The sequence below is a fragment of the Micropterus salmoides genome, unplaced genomic scaffold, assembly GCF_014851395.1.
Source record: "Micropterus salmoides isolate LMB-PRFRI ecotype aquatic unplaced genomic scaffold, ASM1485139v1 Ms_hic_scaffold_19, whole genome shotgun sequence".
NCBI lineage: Eukaryota > Metazoa > Chordata > Actinopteri > Centrarchiformes > Centrarchidae > Micropterus > Micropterus salmoides.
In genome coordinates, this window is record NW_024041039.1 from 3,117,098 (window position 1) to 3,136,318 (window position 19,221).

Here is a 19,221-nt window from a genome sequence, read left to right on the forward strand (position 1 = left end):
TTACCTTTTTGTACTGATTTTATTTCTATGTATCCTTTTAACCAACAATTCTTAATTAAAATAAGGAGAAGACAATCAATAAAAACATGAAATACAACATGTCACAGCACAAATCTCACTCACAAGCTCCACCTCATTTTTATTTGAATAGCACTTTGTTTTTTTATTTATTGAATTTTTAATTCATAATTTTATTGAATAATGGGGGGGGGGGGGGGGGGGGGGTTATACTGAAGGTGTATTTCTGAACACCTAGCTTTTTAATATGTATTGGTGTATATAGACAGAAGCAACTTGCCTTCCCTGCCTTTAACACGGATCTACAGGGAAGACAAAGGTCAGGCTTGGCTGCAGAACCTCATCGCTGGAGCTTGTAGGGATTCAGCTTCCTGCTAAAGGACACTTCTTTGGGGCAGATGTTCACGGTCAGAGAGGCTCAAACCTGGACCTTCCACTTACCCTTCTAAACTTTATATGGTATAATATAGAATCTAAAATTAATATTATTCTCCTCACCTGAGACAACATGTGTGTTCTCTAAAATGTAGAAATGTGTCACCTGCTTTTTTTAGCACTTAAAAAAAAGAACGTTCCCTATAAAGAAAGCAATTTGTGTACGAAGTGTTGCGATTGTTGCAATTGACATAATTGATTATTCATCTTTCAAAGACTAATCAGTCACTGATGTGTGCCTAATCACGTGACCACTCATTAGTGCTTAATTATTGACTGACCTGAGCTTTGAGGCCAAACTTTCTGCTGGTTAGTCATCAGTAGCGGGGCAGAAAAACAGAGTATGATTCCCAAGGAGAACAGGGTTTATGTAATCCCTGAGAGCCCGCATGTGACCGAGGAGCCGCAGGGCTGAGTTTGAGCCCCAGCGCTCAGAGGGGAGCACACAAACACTCCCTGTTCCTCTATCTGTCTCAGTTTGGCTTCGTTAACACTGCAAGTCTTTATACTTTAGCTCTGAACTGCTGCAAAAACCTGATGTTATTCAAGGATGGCTATTAATACGAATTCTATTATTAGGGCTCATTGCCTTCAGTATATACTTTTTGAAACAAAAAATAACTAATAACATCTGGGAATGCATCTGTTTATCTTAAGTGAAAATAAGTAATATTAAACTTTTTTTTAAGTATTTGTATTTTCTGAGCCGTCCTCATCACAAGAGGAGCTTTTTACACAACATAAAAAATCTGTTAAACCAGTCTGGGCCTTAATTTCTCTATTAAAATCTATTTAAAAAATGAAAACAATGAGCCGTATTTACTATGTAACAGACAGCGGATAGATAAATAGACATGACAGCATAATACAGGACATCGAATATGATTTTGTGCGTCAATCACAAAATAACAATGAGAGCATGACTGTGTCTGATCTGTGTCACATCGAGGGCAAAAGAATAAGGGCTGCAGTGTAAATGAAAACATGTGCATCCCCACTCTCTGTGGCTCATAAAAATACTCAAATACAGATGTTGGATATACTGCTCTCCGTAGAGGCGGCCAAAGCGAATCATCTGTTTTCATCTCGTTTGCAAAACCAGCAAGTAAAGATCTGATGATCCACCTGTTTGATAGTATGGGCTTTTTTTTTTTTACAACCCTCCCCATTCACCCAGGCTTGGGGACCAGCAATTCCAAAGGCACTGACTTGTGCATCTCCCAGTGGCTGGGAATCAACCTGGGGTTCAGTTTCTTGCCCATGCCAACATGACATGTGGGCAAGAGGTGGGTTTCAATGACCCACTCTACCACATGAGCCACAGCTGCCCCAAAGGGCGGGAAGAAATAGTTACCTGAAATGTTCAGTAGCATGAAACATTAATATTTAATTTGAAAACATCACTGCATTGATACATTTGATATAATATTCTCAGTCTTTTAGTAAGTTACGGTGCCGGATTTTCACTTGTTATCACAGGATCAAACCTATGAACTTAAAACAGCCATCAGGTCGCCTGACAGTGAGAATGGGACTAACACTGTATCAATGAGCACAAAGGCAATCATTATTATTGATTCTGCTCCATTTAGAAGAAAAATCAGCGCTTCGATAAATGTGGTTAGCTAATACCTGGAGTAAATCTGAATTAGCTGACTTTTCTGGCTGAGGTCAGGAAGTAAAACATACACCCTTTAGTGCACAGAACAGTCTCTTTCTTAAAAGTTATAAATTCATCAAAAGATATACAGGTGTCAAATTTGAATTTTTACTAAATTTTGTGTGTCAAATTCTTCATTTTCAGCTTCTGTTAAGTTGCAAAATCATAAACTTATGACATTACATTTAACATAAATTTAATAAATTTTGAGCATGTAGCTCGCAAAGAAAGTTTGAACCAGATCTTTAAGGCGGTTAATCGAAGATCAAGGAACCTGTCAAACAATTGGATTTTTGAATTTCAAAAGAACACAAAATAATGACTCATAGTGGAGGCATTAACCCTTATAGAAGCAAAACATGCACAAGTACGATAATATCATTTGATCAACTTTGATTTATCCGTATTGCATGTGAATATAGTTTAAAATGTACAAAATGAAAACATTTTTTGGCCAGTAGCAGAACTTTCACTCGCTAGTTTGTGTCCTCAAGAATCAAACAAAATAAAACAGGTTATCTTGTTAGATTCTCTTCCACAATGTGCAGCTGACAAAATGACAGCAGTCATTATATAATGCAAAGGAACTTCTTTGCAGCCATCCACTCTGCAGAGTTTTGAACAGAAAATTACAGTACCATAAAAGAGGGAAATGCGTGAGCAAACCGAAGTCTGTGTGAGTCCTGAAGAGGCTTTTAAGAGAAAATGCAGAGGTTAAAAGGAGAAACAGAGGAGAGGTTAGCTGTCTGGACCGTTGGCTCTCCTGAGACCTCCGTTATCTTCAACAACCCTGACAGGAGAGTCGCCCTAACAACCCCCGCTGTCCTAATCATTCCTGACATTACCACTTCCTCCTTCGACTGTAGGGAGCGGCGTGCAGGGGGTGTGGGGTGGGGCTGCAACAGCTCTTGGCAGGGGGAATTTAACACAGCAGAGAGGAAGGAGGAGGAAACCATCAATGGATGATCCTAACGTGAGGTAAGACCTCCTCTGGGAGCTCAGGAGGAGATACAAGGACTCATATCAGAGACCTTTTATTCTCGGTGAAATGAGGGATGATTCACAGGTCAAAGATGGTTGCTTCAACACTCAGCCAACAAATTACTGCTCAGTAAAACTACATTTTATGCAATGGTCTTTGGTACAAGACATAGAATTTGATGTGAATCCTTTTGCCCATGAAGTTCGTTGTCATTGCTTTCTCTATAGTAAAACAGTGGCTCACGGCCGTAATTCTGTCGCAGATCGTGTGTAGAGAGTTCCCCAACTTGACACACAAACTTAACTAACAATTGATAATTTCTCTTCTAGGCTGAATTTTCTAAATGCATAACTGATCTTTGGGCCACAAGCAAACTATCCATCAAACAGACAGACAGGGAGTAAAAGTATAAGATACTGGATTTTTGAGGCAGATACTGACATTTGGGAGTTAAAAATAGCTAATGTCAGTCGATTCAGCAGCCTGGCGGATTTATCGGTGTATTTCTGATATAAACATCTTGTTTCTGTTGTGGTTGATGGTCATGAAATGTGTCAGGTGGCGCAACACCTGAAATTTTAACTGACATTAAAATTGATGTGTCAACCTGACAGTTACACTGAAATAACTCACTGAAACAGGGTTAGTTTCTTACTTTCTCTCAGTAGTAAAGGGTTAAACACTTCCACCGCTTCTGAAACGGCAGGTACCAACTGGGCTAATGAATTATACAGTCGCTCCTGCAGGGGTGTGCTGATGGCGAGGAGGATCTGTGAGGACCACAAAGCTGAGAGAACTGCAGAGCAGCTCTATTGGGTGAGATTTCTCCAGGGATATACCCTGCCTGAGATTGTTATCGCCTACCATCGACATGTAATATGACGGAGGTGGCGTGGGCGGAGGCTGATTGATGAACTCGCTTTTGTTTGCAGAAAATTCTGCACACAGCATTTTTTCAGCTGTGGAATCATCATGGTTAGCAATAATTCACCAGTTTCCTTGTTGGTTCTAAAGACTCACAGATACTGAAACTTTTAATCTGCTACATTTCAATGGGAAATATTGGACTTTTTACTCCACTTCTACAAGTTTTCACATTTCAATTCTTTTTACATTCAAAACATGAGCTATTAATCTTTCTTTACAAGAAATATATATTTTTTTTAATGCCTAAAATGACCTATCTTTACATTTATGTGACAAGGACCTCTAGTAGTCTGTGTATTATGACCGTAGCTGTCAGGAATAAAAGGTGGAAGTAGTGTGACAGTGTTAAGATGCTTAAAATGAACTAGCTTCATCTCATTCAACCACGTCTGAAGGCAGAAGTGTTTATAGCTGCCACAAATGGCCACATTTGAAGGCTAAGTGTGAAACTGGCCGTCATAAAGAGGGGTGAGATGTGATAATTGTTCACATGGGGATGACTGCAGACCCAATTAGACACGCTCTTCTTAAAGGCAAAACACTGAACCTGAAAGCAGAACTAATGGTAGTCTATTGACAAGGCACATTAATATGTTTATCACCTTTAAAACACAAACGTGATTCAAAGTGCTTCACATTAGGCACATAAACATGACAATAAAATCAGTGTAAGGGGGATAAAATATAACACGTTTCTGTGCAGTTAGAGTTGGTGTAATGACTAGCCTCTAGTTCAAAAAAGGAAATAAAAGTGCAGTAGAGAAATTGAATCATTCAGAGGAACAAACTACAGTTTTCCTAACGATCCCCCTCGCTGCAGTAGAACAGACCGCCCTCTGGATACTTTAAATACTACTGACAGATACTATAACCATGAGGGGGGGCGGTGGGGTCACAAATAAAACAATAATGCCATTACAACACTGGGAGGCAAACCTGCATTGTTTACATCCATGTTATCTTCTTTCCCCTGCCTGTGTTGGTGCATTACCTCAACCTGCAGATCAGTGGAATAGAGTGAAACCATTGGCAGGAATGCACATCGTGTCGCCTGTGCGCCAATACATGGGGACCCACATGTACAAACATTGCTCTGTAGCTCTTGGATTGGGGACTCGGGAGGGTCGGCGGTTCGAGTCCAGCACGGCCCTCTGCTGAAAGTGTCCTTAAGCAAGGCCCTGAACCTTAACTGCTCCCTGGGCATGGCACAATGACTGCCCACTGCTCCTAATTAGGATGCATTAAATGCAGAGAACAGAGGAGGCAAGTAGCTTAGCTTAGCATAAAGACTGGAAATGGCCTGCCTGTCTCCCCAAGGTTCCCATCTACCAACATATCAAAAGCTTTGTGATTAACATGTTATATCTCGTTTGTTTAGTAATCTGCACACACACAGAAATGTAAAAATGACAACTTGGGTTTTTTAATTTTTATGTAACAATTTCTGAGGTGTAGTGACTTCTGGGAGTCTCGTAGTAATAGTGATAGCAAAGACACTGCAGTACTGCATGGATGGATAAATAGTTGTTATAGTTAAATAGTTTAAGTTTACTTACTTATGCAGCGTTCTAACAAGATCAAATCAAGCGCACCGATGGTGTGGTGGCAGCGATGATGGCTCAGTGGGGCTTTAAATCCTGTAGATTCCCTAGTCTGTTTTACCTCCACCTCATCTTGATGATGTAACCTGCTGAAATCAGATCAGACAAAATGTCCTTACATGTAAGAAACAGACACTGTGTGCACAAAGACAGTACAGTCCATGCACACACACACGCTCACAGGTGAACAAGAGGCGCGACTACACGCAGCTACACATGCAAATATACTTTGGATCAAATTCATGCACACAAATTTCTCTCTTACCCAGAAACTTTTTTAACTTTGAGACCAGCACAGAGGATTCAGTCTGGTCATTGGTGAGCAGTGTCCCGGTGAACAAAAGTCTTGTGGTGATTAAGAATCAAAGACATGCAGTCATTTGAAAAGTAGAAAATCTAAACACCGTAATGACATTAAGAACTGGAATTAGTGAACGAATGCACATGTATGTAATACGTTAGCCTCCAATAACCTAATACTTTACATTACATTTAATTGATTCTTAATTGCCACCTTTTTTCTTTATTCTTCAATCCACATCTCTGTCCTTTGCGGTGGCACTATTCCAACTGTGTCCGGGGATCAAGTGAGTTTGTACAGTACATCGTGTCTTATGTGAAGGTTTTGATTTGGGAACACAGTGTTGGTCCCTTCAAAGAATAGTACAGATCCAAGATAGAAACAGATCCAAGATTTTAATTTCTTAGAAGTGTTTCCACGGATGTTTGATGATCTATTGATTCAGGTTTGCTGTTTAGTGAAGTATCATATACTAATGAAGGTAGCAGGATGCTGTCCAGCCATTTAATTAAAAAGTTTGTCCGGTCCTTCTCACATCAGTTTCATTTGAAAGTTTTCCACGTTCTTGTCATGTTGCAGTTTCGAACTTATTAAATAATCCTTATATTGACAGCAGCTATGGGGAAGGAATGGATAACATGACCGTGGTCTCCAGCAAAACATGTTTCATCCACATGAAGCCGTCAGGCGAAATTGCTGTTTGATATCGAACACAGCAGACACATGAAGGCGTTTCAGTGCCCGATAACGGACATTCAAGGGAAAGATTTTGTTTCAAAGCAGCTGAGGCTAATCGGACTCCATAAAGATGATGAGGCATTTTAACTCTTCACTCACAGGGATTTGTTTTGATACTGTATTCACAGTTTCATCCATAAAGTCCATAAATTTCCTTTATATTTTAAGAGCCATTTTTTGTTTGTAAAAGGTTGCGTTGCTGCTTCAGGGTGAATTCAGAACAAGAATGGCACTTTTTGCCTTTCAGGTAGTTCCCTTACATAAACTGGATTTAAGAGACTGAGAGACTGTCCCAGTTTGGGTCTGATAAAGTGGAACAACGTCATATTGACTGCTTGTTATGTTCTGCATTTTTCATGTTGTATTAGCCTGTAATATTTATGACAAAAACAAAAAGTTATTTCACAGATTTTTTTCATCTCTGAAGTTTTTTGTTTTGTGATTTCAGTCACGTTGTTTTATAGCTTCGGGTCAATAACAATGTCACAGTTTATTTCTTCACTGATTAAACCACAGTATGTGTGTACACTTCTTTTATTAACTCATTAAGGCCAATGTACACTCCTTCTTCTTCTGCCTCAACCAGTTCAAGGGTCGTACATCCCGACAATGCCTTCTCTCATCTCTGCATTTTAGTCATGTCACTGTATGGCACTCCTGTTCAACATCGATCACCTCCATCTCCAACATGATCCTCTCAGTTTCAGTCGTCATTGTTTGTAGTAGGCTACACCAAAGAAGAAGAAACTCAACAGAGTGGAACATGGAAACTGCACCGCCAACTAGCATTTTGGAGGTGTAATTGCAGAGCGACTGTGACACCAAGGAACAAATAGCGACAGCATAGACTCAGCGCTAAAGATAAATTGGCCTTTAAAATGCTGAAAGCATGAACTCACCTTTGGTGTGATGAGCCAGCTGGTGTGTTGCATTCAGGTACCTCTGGATTTTTGGAGTCCTGACCCAGCAACTGTTTTTATTGCTTCTACTGTGTGAAGGTCCTGTGAAAATGGGTTTAAGGCCTCACAGTATCAAGCAGGACTGGCGGCTGTGGAATATGTAGAAGAATAAACTGAATATTTTCAATTGCTGCTCAAATATTGAATAAATACAAAATAAATACCCATTTTGGCGATCAAAGATTATAGTTGCTTTCTATTGTTTAAACAGTAACAGCATTTGTTTCATAATAAAACATGAAGGCATAAGCTGTTAAAGACTTATCATCAATTATTATCAGTAAACAGGGAAAAGACTAGGCTTGTAATTATGTATGAACAGCTGAGACACTTTGACACACACAGATCTGAAAAAAAGCAAGTGAGTAGACCTTAAATTATCAGTATTTCACTAATAAACAACCATTTCCAAGGTCAAGAATGAACTTTGACACGTGACCAAAGTAAAGCTAAAATGCAAATTTTCCTGTAATTTATCACAAACGCCTGAGTGAGCCACAAAAATGCAGATAGAGGTGCTAAAGAAATCTATATAACTGTGCGTGTGCGCGGACACGGCAGCAAACTGCAAATGTAACCTCATGGAAGCTGGATCGATAAAGAATTACAGGAACTTTCCTTGTCAGTTTCTTTCTGCTTCATTGGATATTGCTCCTTTTAAGAAAGTATTTTTTGTTTCCCTGAAGTGTGGTGGCGTGATGGTTGGTGGCATTTTGTTATTAGTCAGCTCACCTGCGCGCTTCATCTTTAGAAACATGCTTTGAAAATCCTCAGCGCTCTCTATAAATTTCAGGGATTATCTGCAGCGGTTGACACGCTACCAGGCTGGTAAAATTAAATCTGCACCATTCATTTTACATCTTAATATCACCTGGGAGTTTCTCCAACTTTTTGGTTAATTCAACAAATGTAAATGAATCCCTAAGATTTATTTTCCTCTGAATCAGTGATATTAAATGAGTCATCCAGCTGAATCAGATCAGGCTGGAAAAGTTTTATATTTGCATTTGTTTTTCACTAATTTAACATAAATCATGGCTCATTTTGAATGACCTTAGCTGACAAAATTAATGCTTTTGGCATAAAATTTCTTACTTTTACCCAAAATATACCACATATTTTGTATTTTGAAACCAGAATTTCCAGTTGAGCTGTAATATTTCCTTGACTTTGAAAAGAGCTTTAAAGAAATTGCCTCTAAAGTTGTTGATTCACACAAAGAGAAACTAAGATACTAACTCCAACACCTTGTGATTGACACTAAAAAGAAACAATTCTGAAGTAAATGAGCTTCAAAAGCACTTTCACGTCATCCTTCAGGGAGAGAAAGCCTTTCACACATCTACTTTTCACCGGCAGCAATTAAATATGTTTTCCAAGAGAATCTGCCGGCACATCCCGAGCTGACAGGTGTCAGTTTGGGTAAAAGAATGCGTCTCCTCCTTTCTATTTCAGATGACACTAATGGGGATAAGCATGTGCTTTGTCTTGGCACCAAAATGAAGCTCAGCTTTAAGTTTTGCACACAGCGGAGACTTCATGTGTCCGGGCAGAGCCGCAGGTGGGCAGGCTGGAGCTGCAGCAGAGTCCTGACAGGCCAATTTCTCTAAACTAAGCGTGATAATTCTGCTGTCTGCCAGTAACTGGCTTCCGAGTTTCAGAGCCTTTTCACACCACCTTTCGCACCTGATTGGATTAGTTGGACAGATTAATGCGTTTGGAAAGGCAGCCAGATAAATAGCTATACTGATAAAAGAAAAACTGAACTGCTGAAACAACGCAAACTATAGCAGCGACTGCAACACTCAGAGTCTCTAAACACTCTAAACTGGCAAAGTACTTTAATGAGATTCAGTGGTGTAAACTGGGACTAAAGATTATTTCATATTACACTCATCCTCTTAGAAAGCAGCCGACAGGAGCCTGTAATATACATTCTAATCACACGGACAGAAAGAAAATAGAAAACGAGAGAATGAGGCAGGAAGCCTGAGGAGATGAGGGAGATGAATATTACCGAAGATGTCTGAAAAGGTTAAGCTGCGGGACAGGATGAAAAGTACAAGAGTTGAGTTTTCCAAAAATCTGTATGTGACTTCTGACAGAGCAGTTAGTGTAATAAGAAGTGGAACCTGCAGGGAAAATCAGATTGTTCAAGTTCAGAAATAAGTGAATAAACTAAATCTCCCAGCTTCCATTTACCTCTGTCTTTACATTAACTGCAGTCCTGTACGGGTCTTGAGCGATTAAAAAGCTGGAGGCTACATCTGCACGATGCGTTCTTCTGACCTGAGCTTCACCCATTCACACGTACCGAGGCAGCAGAGTCTGCTTAAGTTATGTACATATTAAACTATTGAGTTTTAATCATTAGCATTTCGGGGTAGTTTTTCTTGTGAATGCAGAAAGTAAAGCTAATTCAGGCACTCCGGAAGAGGCAGTCCACTAAGGTGTGTCCTTCAAAGGACTGCAGGTTCTTGTCAACTTATAAAGTCAAATATCTCCAGGTTTATACAAAAGTGCTGTTGCCAAAAGCAGAGAGGAAATTTGACCCCTGTTATATTGTGGTGTTTTCTGGTGTTTTCTCTGGTGTGTGTGTTGAAATACTCCTGGTCTCCAGTCAGTCAGCACCAGATTGTTTCAGTCTTTACTGTGACAGTGTCTCGACCAGTTTATCTTCTAGTGTCTCTTGTGCTCTTTTTGTCTTTTGCTAACGTGTCTCTTTCCTGTGCAGCAGATCTCCGGTGCCAGTGTCTCCTGCTATCAGCCACTCCACTCAGCCGCTACTCAAACTCCTCTGCCTGCCTTCTGGCAGCCACTCTTCCCCACTTACTACTACTATATAATTTAAAGGCAGAATTTCTGCCATTAAATTATTATTTATATTATTATTATTTCCACCTGTGAGTCTTGTGTCCGCTTTGGGTCTGAAAAACTCAAATACCTCTCTAAATCAGTTACATGAACTGAACATTTTAAACTTCATGAAGGGAGGATGTTTTGTAGGACTGTTAATAGCTAATAGACTGCAGTACTACTAGCTTGGTGTACCTAATAAACTGGCAACTCAATGTATATCTTCAGATGTTTTCAGGAATATGACTCATCTGGTGTTTTTACTTACAGCTCAGCAGCACAGGAGAAGGTGAAGGTAAGATCTGTCCTGCTGCAGAGAAAGTTCTCTTTGTGTTGTTTCAGCTCCTACTAGGTGCCAATACAGATCAATAAAAGTAAGGGATTACTTAATGCCCCATTAGAGTGACGAAGAAGATGTCTCTAAAAACAGAGAGAGAGACAGGAAGCCCAGAGAGTATCCCAGACGGCTGTTTATTATTCCGACACTACAGTTTAGGTGTGCAACTGCAAAACAATACATGAGTCAGTGTGGGATTTCAGTGCTGCTCCATACCGATGCTTTAACAAAACAGTAGAAATTGATAACATTCCAGTAGAAAAAAGAGAAACTCTTCCTAAAGGGCCCCGTTTATTAAAATCATCCAAAGGTTTATGACTGAATCTGAGCTGAAGACGGGATTGATGAAAAATTAATCCTGGCGAGCAAATTCTGCAGGTTACGTTGATTTTCTGAGACAATAAAACATTCTATCACTGTGTGGGGAATGACTTCCATTTCTTTTAGTGTCATCTGCAATGCAATATGTGGAATTGAATCAAGGATGATTTTATTAAATGAGGCCCCTCGGTCGTGCCCGCCCGTCCCCAGAGAGGTGGATTCATGTGTCAGTCAGTCGGCACGACGCAGTACATCATCAGCATGCTGAGGAGAGCGTGATGGAGTTATAGGAAGAGGAGATCAAAGAGAGGGGAGAGGACAGAGAGAAAGGAGGATCAGAAGGGGGGCGAGGTGGAGAAAAGAGAGAGAGAACTTAGAGATAGACAGGAGACAGGATGGAAGAGGACCAGCCCACCAGCTTTTAATACGGAAAGTGACAAAGGAAAGAAAGAAAAGGAGAGAGGAGAGTAATTCTGTAAATGTAAAGAAACTAAACCATCTGCTCCCAGTGAAAATGCTGGGAGAGCAGAGTGTGGACAGGGGTTGGGGGGCGTTGTTATACATTCATGTGGCAAAGCCAAAAAATCCTGTGCTGAAAGGTGTGTGTGTGTGTGCAGGGCTCAGATCACAGGAGTTGCCCTTCATTCTCTTGTCAAATTAATAAAGAAGAGGCCGCGCTCTCTGCTGCCTGCGCCTCCTCACACAAAGTTTCAGGCGAGTTCGCTGACAGGAAATCTCTGAAACTCGATACGCGGTCGAAGCCGTCAGAGGAGCTGCCTGTCCCGCACCCCATCATGCACTTTAACTGCTGAGGGAGCCTTTTTCTTGGGTGTTGCATTTGAAAATAAACTCACTGCACTGCAAACACTAAAACTGTGGATTTCTTTTTAAAGCAAATCTTACCGAGCGCTAAATTTCAGAGCTTCTTCTGAAGACTTGTTGCTGCAGCAAGAGCAGAAAGGTTGCAGCCTGCATTAATCACATCAAACAAATCTGACTTTCAGGATTGTTTTTTAAGGGGACGTTTCAGATGTGATATGTTCAAGAGCAGGATTACTGAAAATTATGTCAAAGATTGGGATGACAGAACAATAGTAGAATCCCGCTTTCATTTTTGATCCTGTGTTATGGCTTTTGTTTTTGTTAGTAATCTTCAGCTCCATCATGTGACAGCTGTCCCGCCAGGTTACTTCTCAAACTGAGCACCTGCAGAGATCTTTAAATCCCAGAGGTTCCTCTCAGATTTAGACATATACAATAAATCTCTGACGTTTGGTGCATTCTGGGAGTTATTTTGTGATGTTTTGCTTTTGCGGCGCACTCTGTTCCTCCAGTTTTGCTCAGTAAGTGCTTTCCTGGTTGCTTTTAACGTCTCCCAGATAAGAGTCTCTGTTGCCAAATGAAAGTGAGCTACAGTGAGTTGTGCCCAGTTGGTCAAACTAAAAAAACCTCATCATCAAAAAGGGGCACAACACCTCATGCACTACCATCTGCAGATCCAATACAATACCAGCTGTGATTGCTTTGCATTATGGTCTGTTACTGGTGCACAAAAGGTGGTCAAAACCTGATGTTGGATATATAAGATGGGAAGACTTTCTTTTCAGGGACCAGGTCAGTTATCCTAAAGAGATACATATAAGTGTATTGTAAGTGCATTAAGGTGGATTTCTTTTCAAATTGAGGCAAGAAATTTAGATAAAAGTCAAAGTTTGTGTAGGAAGCCTACTAAACTGTTACGGTGTGTACTAATCGCATGATAATATAAAGACATGCACGCCTGTTCTCATTAACCAAAGCAAACTGAAGTCATCGCTGGACAGTAGAGGTCTTCACTGGTCAAAAACGGACCTGACGTCCATAAGTTTGTTCCGAAAGGGACCCAAAGATCAGATCTATACTGAGCCAAACACAGGACACCAACACTGGCAGTAGCAATAAGTAAGTTAACCAATACATTAAAAATTTTACCTGACTGACTGCTCCCCAAAAAACGTTCAGGTATTTGACATATTGAGGAGACCCACCACAATAAAACAGCCATATTACTGAATATAATTTGGACCCAGCCTGACTTAAGTCGTATTTAAGAACTTAGCCGCCCCGTGAAGACCTCTACTGGAAAGTAATTGTAAGTTTCATGCAAGTTAAATGAAACAAGGGAGGTCACCTTCTACATGAAGGTTCTGTTTGTATCACAACAAAGCTTGTTATTGTCTATAAGTTAATCAAACAGTTAGCATGTTGGCATTAATCTAAAATACAGCTGAAGCTAACGGGAATTCTTGCGTTTTTTTTGTTTTTTTTACCTGTTGGAGACACTGCGTGAAAACAAAGTCATAACAACTTTGGGATGAAAAGTGTTGAACCGACAGACTGTGTCTCCTTAAAGATGACTAATTTTGATTTCATGCTACCCATCATTTGGCAAGTTTAGGTGTTATGTTTGGTTGGTGGATATAAATATCTGATGTCTCATCTTATCTACACATGAAAAACAAATCCCTCAAATAGATATATTTGCAAAAATTACCCTTACCCTGGCCTAATGACACTATATACTATGGAACAATACAAGTCCATCAGAATCAGCCTCTTTACACCTGCAAGAGAATCAAATGTTGCATAGCTTTGCATGATATTCGGTATATGTGACATTTCAGTAAGATAAAGAGATATGAAGGAACTGTGCTGCTCTACACAGGTACAGTGGTAGCCATCATCCACTCCTCTACATCACTTCATTTCTGCATTCATGCTAGGGGCCAGATTGCCTGAAGCTGAGGTGCTGAGGGGCCCCTGAGCAAGGCACTTACCCCTGATTAATGCAGGGGATCTGCTCAGGGGCCAACAGCACAGAGAACAAGGGTTGCACAGGGAAACTCCCAGAGTGTGAAAGCGAAGCGGGTCGGAACAGAAAACGGGCTCGTGTGCGCAGCATGAAATCCAGAAGCCATTAAAAGTGTATTTTTTTTCAAAAAATGTCCAAAGCAAAACCTGATTAGCGGGTTGTGACAGACGTCTCATCTTCAACTAGTGTGACTTCATGCCAATTAGCTTTACAAAGTTATTATATAAAGTTATTATAATCCTCATTATTTTTCAGTCGACAGCTGGGAGAGACTAATCTGAACGAGTCAGCGAGTCTGGCATCGTGATAGACCGAGGTGGAAAATAGATTTATTTCCATTTCAGTGCAGCAGTTTGAGAGCCAGCAAACTGTACATGACACTAATGTTTTGTTTTCATTTGTACTGTGTTTTTTCACTTGCCACTAAAATCATTAAAATTAAAAATTGATACCACTTGCGGGTATGTGGACGTTGACCTCATTGATTCTTTTTCAGGCACATATCTATCCCCGGATCAGACTACAAAATACTGATCACCATGTGAGATTGGGTGACTTTAAATTCCTCCTGTGATTTGGCCGAGAGATATGTCAGACCAGCTGTTGAGCGACATCTTTGACGACCTGAATGACATGCAAAGGTGACCGGTCAGGAGGGGAGAGAGAGCATGTTAAAAACAAAGTGACTGTCGAATCATTGGATGACACCCACATTTCTGATTTATCATGTCTCGCCCCTTTCTATGTGGTGAGCTATTTGTCCTGCCTTCAAGCGTGGCCATTTAGGTCGGTTATAAATATTTTTGCATGTTGACGCGTCCTCTACAGAAGGATACTTAGCACAAATTAATATACTAGCAATATCAACATCCCTGGCATCCAAATTGTTATGCAGGACGTCGCTGATGCCATGAAACTATTTAAAGTTGGGAAATAAATTCTGATATGCTGACACACTTAACCCAGTTAAATCTACCAATTTGCTTTAGTGACACCTCATGTCTTTTGGATTGGGTCATTTTGTGTCCTCTGATCCTGGCATTGGACGGATCTTTTGTCCTTTTTAAAATGTGTTATATGCATCACTGCTTTCTGTTTAGATATCAGCGGCACCAAACATCTAGCAACCAGGTCCGACAGTGAACAAGATCTACTGCCCTTTCCAAAACAAAAACATTTCCACAGAGATGGCCAAATCAAACCGGCCAGGCCTGGGGGTTTAATCAATCCTTAGTTTAAGTCTGATAGAAGACTTATTTTGTTATGCCTCCACTGTTTACTGTCTTATAAAGTAATAAAAGTCACCCTCCCAAAAGGAAATCCAACCACCTGTTAACTTATCCAACCTGTTGAATTTGATCCCGTCACATCAGCCTGTTTTCTGCCACCTGTCCGTTCACTCCTGCTGATAATGTAAGAAAGCACAAACGACTTAAATGTTTTCATTTAAAACTATGTGAGGCTTCTATGATGGCTACCGTTCATATATTCTACCTCTATTAAATATGATAATGTGTGTGTGTCATGGGATGAGTGCTGCTGCACTGCGGGGTGAGGAGGGACAGCGTCTGAATCTCACCAGACCTGAAAAACCTCGACTTCTGACAAAACCGACTGATCTGTCGCCCTGGGCTGTCAGGGTTCACGTCAAGAGACGTCGTCACACTATGCATGTATATGTATGAAGCTCAAACACACATGTATGCACGCACTCTGGAGCATAAAACTGCTCCTTTGCATGCAGATTTAGAAAACTGATATCATAAAAAGTACAGTATTCCATTTTTTATTACTTGAGCTTTTTGCGGCGAAGCTGCTGTGGTTAATGGAATTGTGAGCGGGCTTCAGCTCGCTGGTTAAGACTGCCGTGTGTGGTGCTGGGGCTGTGGGATTACATGTCACTGTGCTGAGTGGACTTTTATGTGAACTAAACTCCGTGTTATTTCCCCAAAGCCTTCTTGTCATCCCAGCTTTACCCAAAGTGCATTCTGCCATCCCTGATTCATGCAAAGGAATGGAACAAAAACAAAACATCCCTCATTCACCGAAATGATAACAAAAAGTATAATATTCAGAATATTCTAGCGCCGTACCCGAGCGATGCATAGACACAAGGAGGAATCTAACAAAATAACCATTTAAGGGTTTACCGGACATCAACAACTGAGGCCACGGGCATTTCCATATTGAAAAATAGAAATTATTATAAGAAGCAAAATCATTAATTAATATAAAAACATACCATAAAATTCCCTTAAAATATGCTTCTTCATCACATTTGGGAATCTGTGTTCTCAGAGGGCGAGGTGAGAGCAGAGTCAAACTTCTATTTCATCTTATAGGCAAAGAAAAAAAACCTCCATCCCTTTCGATTTCTCTATTAATAAATAATCCATGCACAATCCCATTGCCAGTAAACCCTTTTGTTATTCAATGTTTATAGTGCTACCAGTATGCAAACCCTGAATGTCCACATAGTAAATTATCAATGAAAAATATTCATATGTACAGTGCAGCTCAATAAAATGTCACTTCTCTTTAAATTCGACTTGCATGCAGTCAACTGCATAATATACAGGCAATAAGTACGTTCTCTTGTTTCTTTGGCAGGCCAGAATCCAGCTGGACATGCATAGAGAGGTATGTACAATCAAAAAAACGGGATCCAGGTCACTGTGGAGTGACTCTCACATGACCTGGAGATAAAAGTCTGTGTGCAAATGTCAAGAAAGCCAGTTTTTTTATCGTGGAGAAGACCAATGGCGTAGCTGGATCTGACAGAGCTGGATGCCCAAAAAACGAGCGCACCCTTGAACTGATAATCGTGATCGTAGAAGAACAATGTGCCACGTGATCACCGTATATTCCAGTGCACTGTCTACACCACTGGTTAAGCTCTCTTCAGAGCCCGTCGTCCTTCTCTGAGTCCGGAGAAACAGGCCTGGAAACGGTGAAAATGTCTTGACGTTGTATTTTGGTTTTGGGCGTGTTGGAGGCAGACGGCGGCGCCGTGGACGGCCGCTTCTTGTCTGACAGCAGTTTGATAATTTCAGCTACCTGACTCTCCAGGGCGCCCAGACGGCCTCCCAGAGTTTGGATGTCCCCCCGGAGCTCCAGCCGGGTTTCGTGCAGCGCGGCCTGCAGGGCCTGCTCCGGGATGGGGCAGAAAGGGTGAGGGGACCCCACTCCTCCGGGGTGAGGGCTGTGGAGGAGGGGGGTGACAGCAGCGGGGGTTCGTGCCTCCCCCGCCCGGTCGATCCGCAGCTCACTCTTGGTGATGCCGCTGTCGCACGAGTCTGTTTTGCGGAGGGGATTGTTGCTGGACACCCCACCCTCCTCTACATCCCCACTCCTTCCGGTTTCCTGACCTTTACCTTCCTGAGAGAGCATCTCCACAGAAACAGCCTTGACGTTGTTGTTCAGCCCCTCCTTCCTGGCCTCCACTGGAGCCATGTTGGTTTTCAGGCGCATCCAGCCGGTGGCCTTGACGGCCGGCTTTGCCAGCGCAGGGCTGCTGCTGACTTTGAGCCTGACAGTCTGCTCACCTCCCCCCGCAGTAGAACTGGGCTGCAGCTCCATGATATCACAGTTGTTCTGTTTGACAGGGGGCTCACCTGGATTGCTGTAGGCCAGCGAGCTCTGCATGGGCGTGACCTGAGACACGGTCAGGACGCTGCTGCTGGGCGGAGCCCCGTTCTGCATGGAGGAGGGGGGGCGCTGCAGGCTGAGCGGCAGGGAATGCTGCAGGCTGGAGTGGCCCAGCTGCAGGCTGTGGGGGTGCAGGTGCTGGTGCTGCTCCACCTGCAGCTGGTTCTTCTCCAGGTCCAGCTGTGAAGGGGCTGCTGCTCCCTGGTTGCGAAGCTCCTTCTGCTGCTTGAACTTCTGGAAAAGCTTCCGGACAGGATGGTCCTGCGGGATGGTGAGCTGCACCTCGTTCTTTGCTCGCTGCCTCTCTTCCTCTTCCTTCTTCACCTCACTGATCTTGCGGAAAATTATCTGCAGGGGAAACACACAGAAAAGAACAGCATGCCGCTTATCAGAACACTTATCGTTTCATATGAATACTATGAATAATAATTCTCTCTCTGGCATTCCCGCCAAGCGTTGCACATTAATCACTGGAGATAAAGGCTTTTTCTACAAATGTGGGAAAAAAGAGGAATGTTATTATGGAAATCTGTCAGTTCTGTCTCAACTTCCTCACCTGAGCACATTCACATGTCACATTCTCTCTGCGATGCACTCAGGTACTGCTGGCTTCTGGAGATCCGTGTTAAATTATCCATCAATGCTCCTACACCTCCTCCTGTATTATTCAGTCTAGGTCTGGCGCCACTCTCTCCTGGCTCCTCTTACACACTAATTATATTGGGAATGACAGAAATCCCTGCCAGGCAGGCAGCCCGCCATCCAACTAGTGGTTTAAGTGTTATTCTTGGTTAAAATGATAATGCTCCCAATAGATGGCAAGCTGAGTCCGTCTTTCAGATAAAAATGGGTGGGAGGGGAGTCACCCACCTTGCTGTCTATCCATAATCTACACAACCGACCATCTTTACCTCTAAACTCCCTCCTCTCATCCGTCTATACTTTCCTGCTCTTTCAGCCTCCGCGGCTGAGAACTTCCTGAGCCAAACCACACAGCGTCTGCTCTCGGCTAGAAGAGAGGACATGTGGAGGGGGAGCTAGAGAGGCCCCGGCGGCCATTTCAAATCTCCATGGCTACCTAGAGGCCTAACCTGGAAGATGAACACTTTTTTAATGAAATTAACTTTGACAGGTGTCATAGTTGGTTTGATTGAACGTAATAGAAAAGTTGATGGGGTTTTTGTTTTTTTACTTGCTTCTTTCTGAAAAGAACAATGAGTCCGCTGTCTTTGTGTATGAATCAAGACAGGAATCTGTCACAACTGAGCTGCTGATGCTGATGTGACGGGCTCAGATATGATGAACCTCCATTAACTAGCATCACTTCATATTAACTTCAGCAACTACAGTCCCTTCCTGTTATCATGCCAAGAACAAAAATGCATCAGATGTCATATAAAAGTGTCTAAACACAACAGTGAAACATGCTTCAACATATGAAAACAGGTAAAAGATCAGTAGCTAAACAGGATTTTAGTATTTGTTCCTTTATTCTTGAGTTGAAACAACTGAAACAGATTACCTTTATTAAATGTGTTTTTTTTTAGAAGTATTTGTACTGAAGTGGCACTTGAAACAGAAACACTA

The 19,221-nt window shown here is 41.7% G+C and overlaps 1 protein-coding gene across 1 annotated transcript in view; it reads right to left on the reverse strand.

Annotated features, from left to right (window-relative positions):
- Window positions 1–15,756: 15,756 nt before the first annotated feature.
- kcnh5b (potassium voltage-gated channel, subfamily H (eag-related), member 5b) overlaps window positions 15,757–19,221 on the reverse strand; it is a 179,053-nt gene continuing 175,588 nt past the window's right edge. Inside the window, exon 13 of the mRNA XM_038729311.1 lies at window positions 15,757–17,982. Coding sequence (XP_038585239.1) covers window positions 16,888–17,982 — 1,095 coding nt within the window. The 3' untranslated portion in view covers window positions 15,757–16,887. The remainder of the gene's footprint in view (window positions 17,983–19,221) is intronic.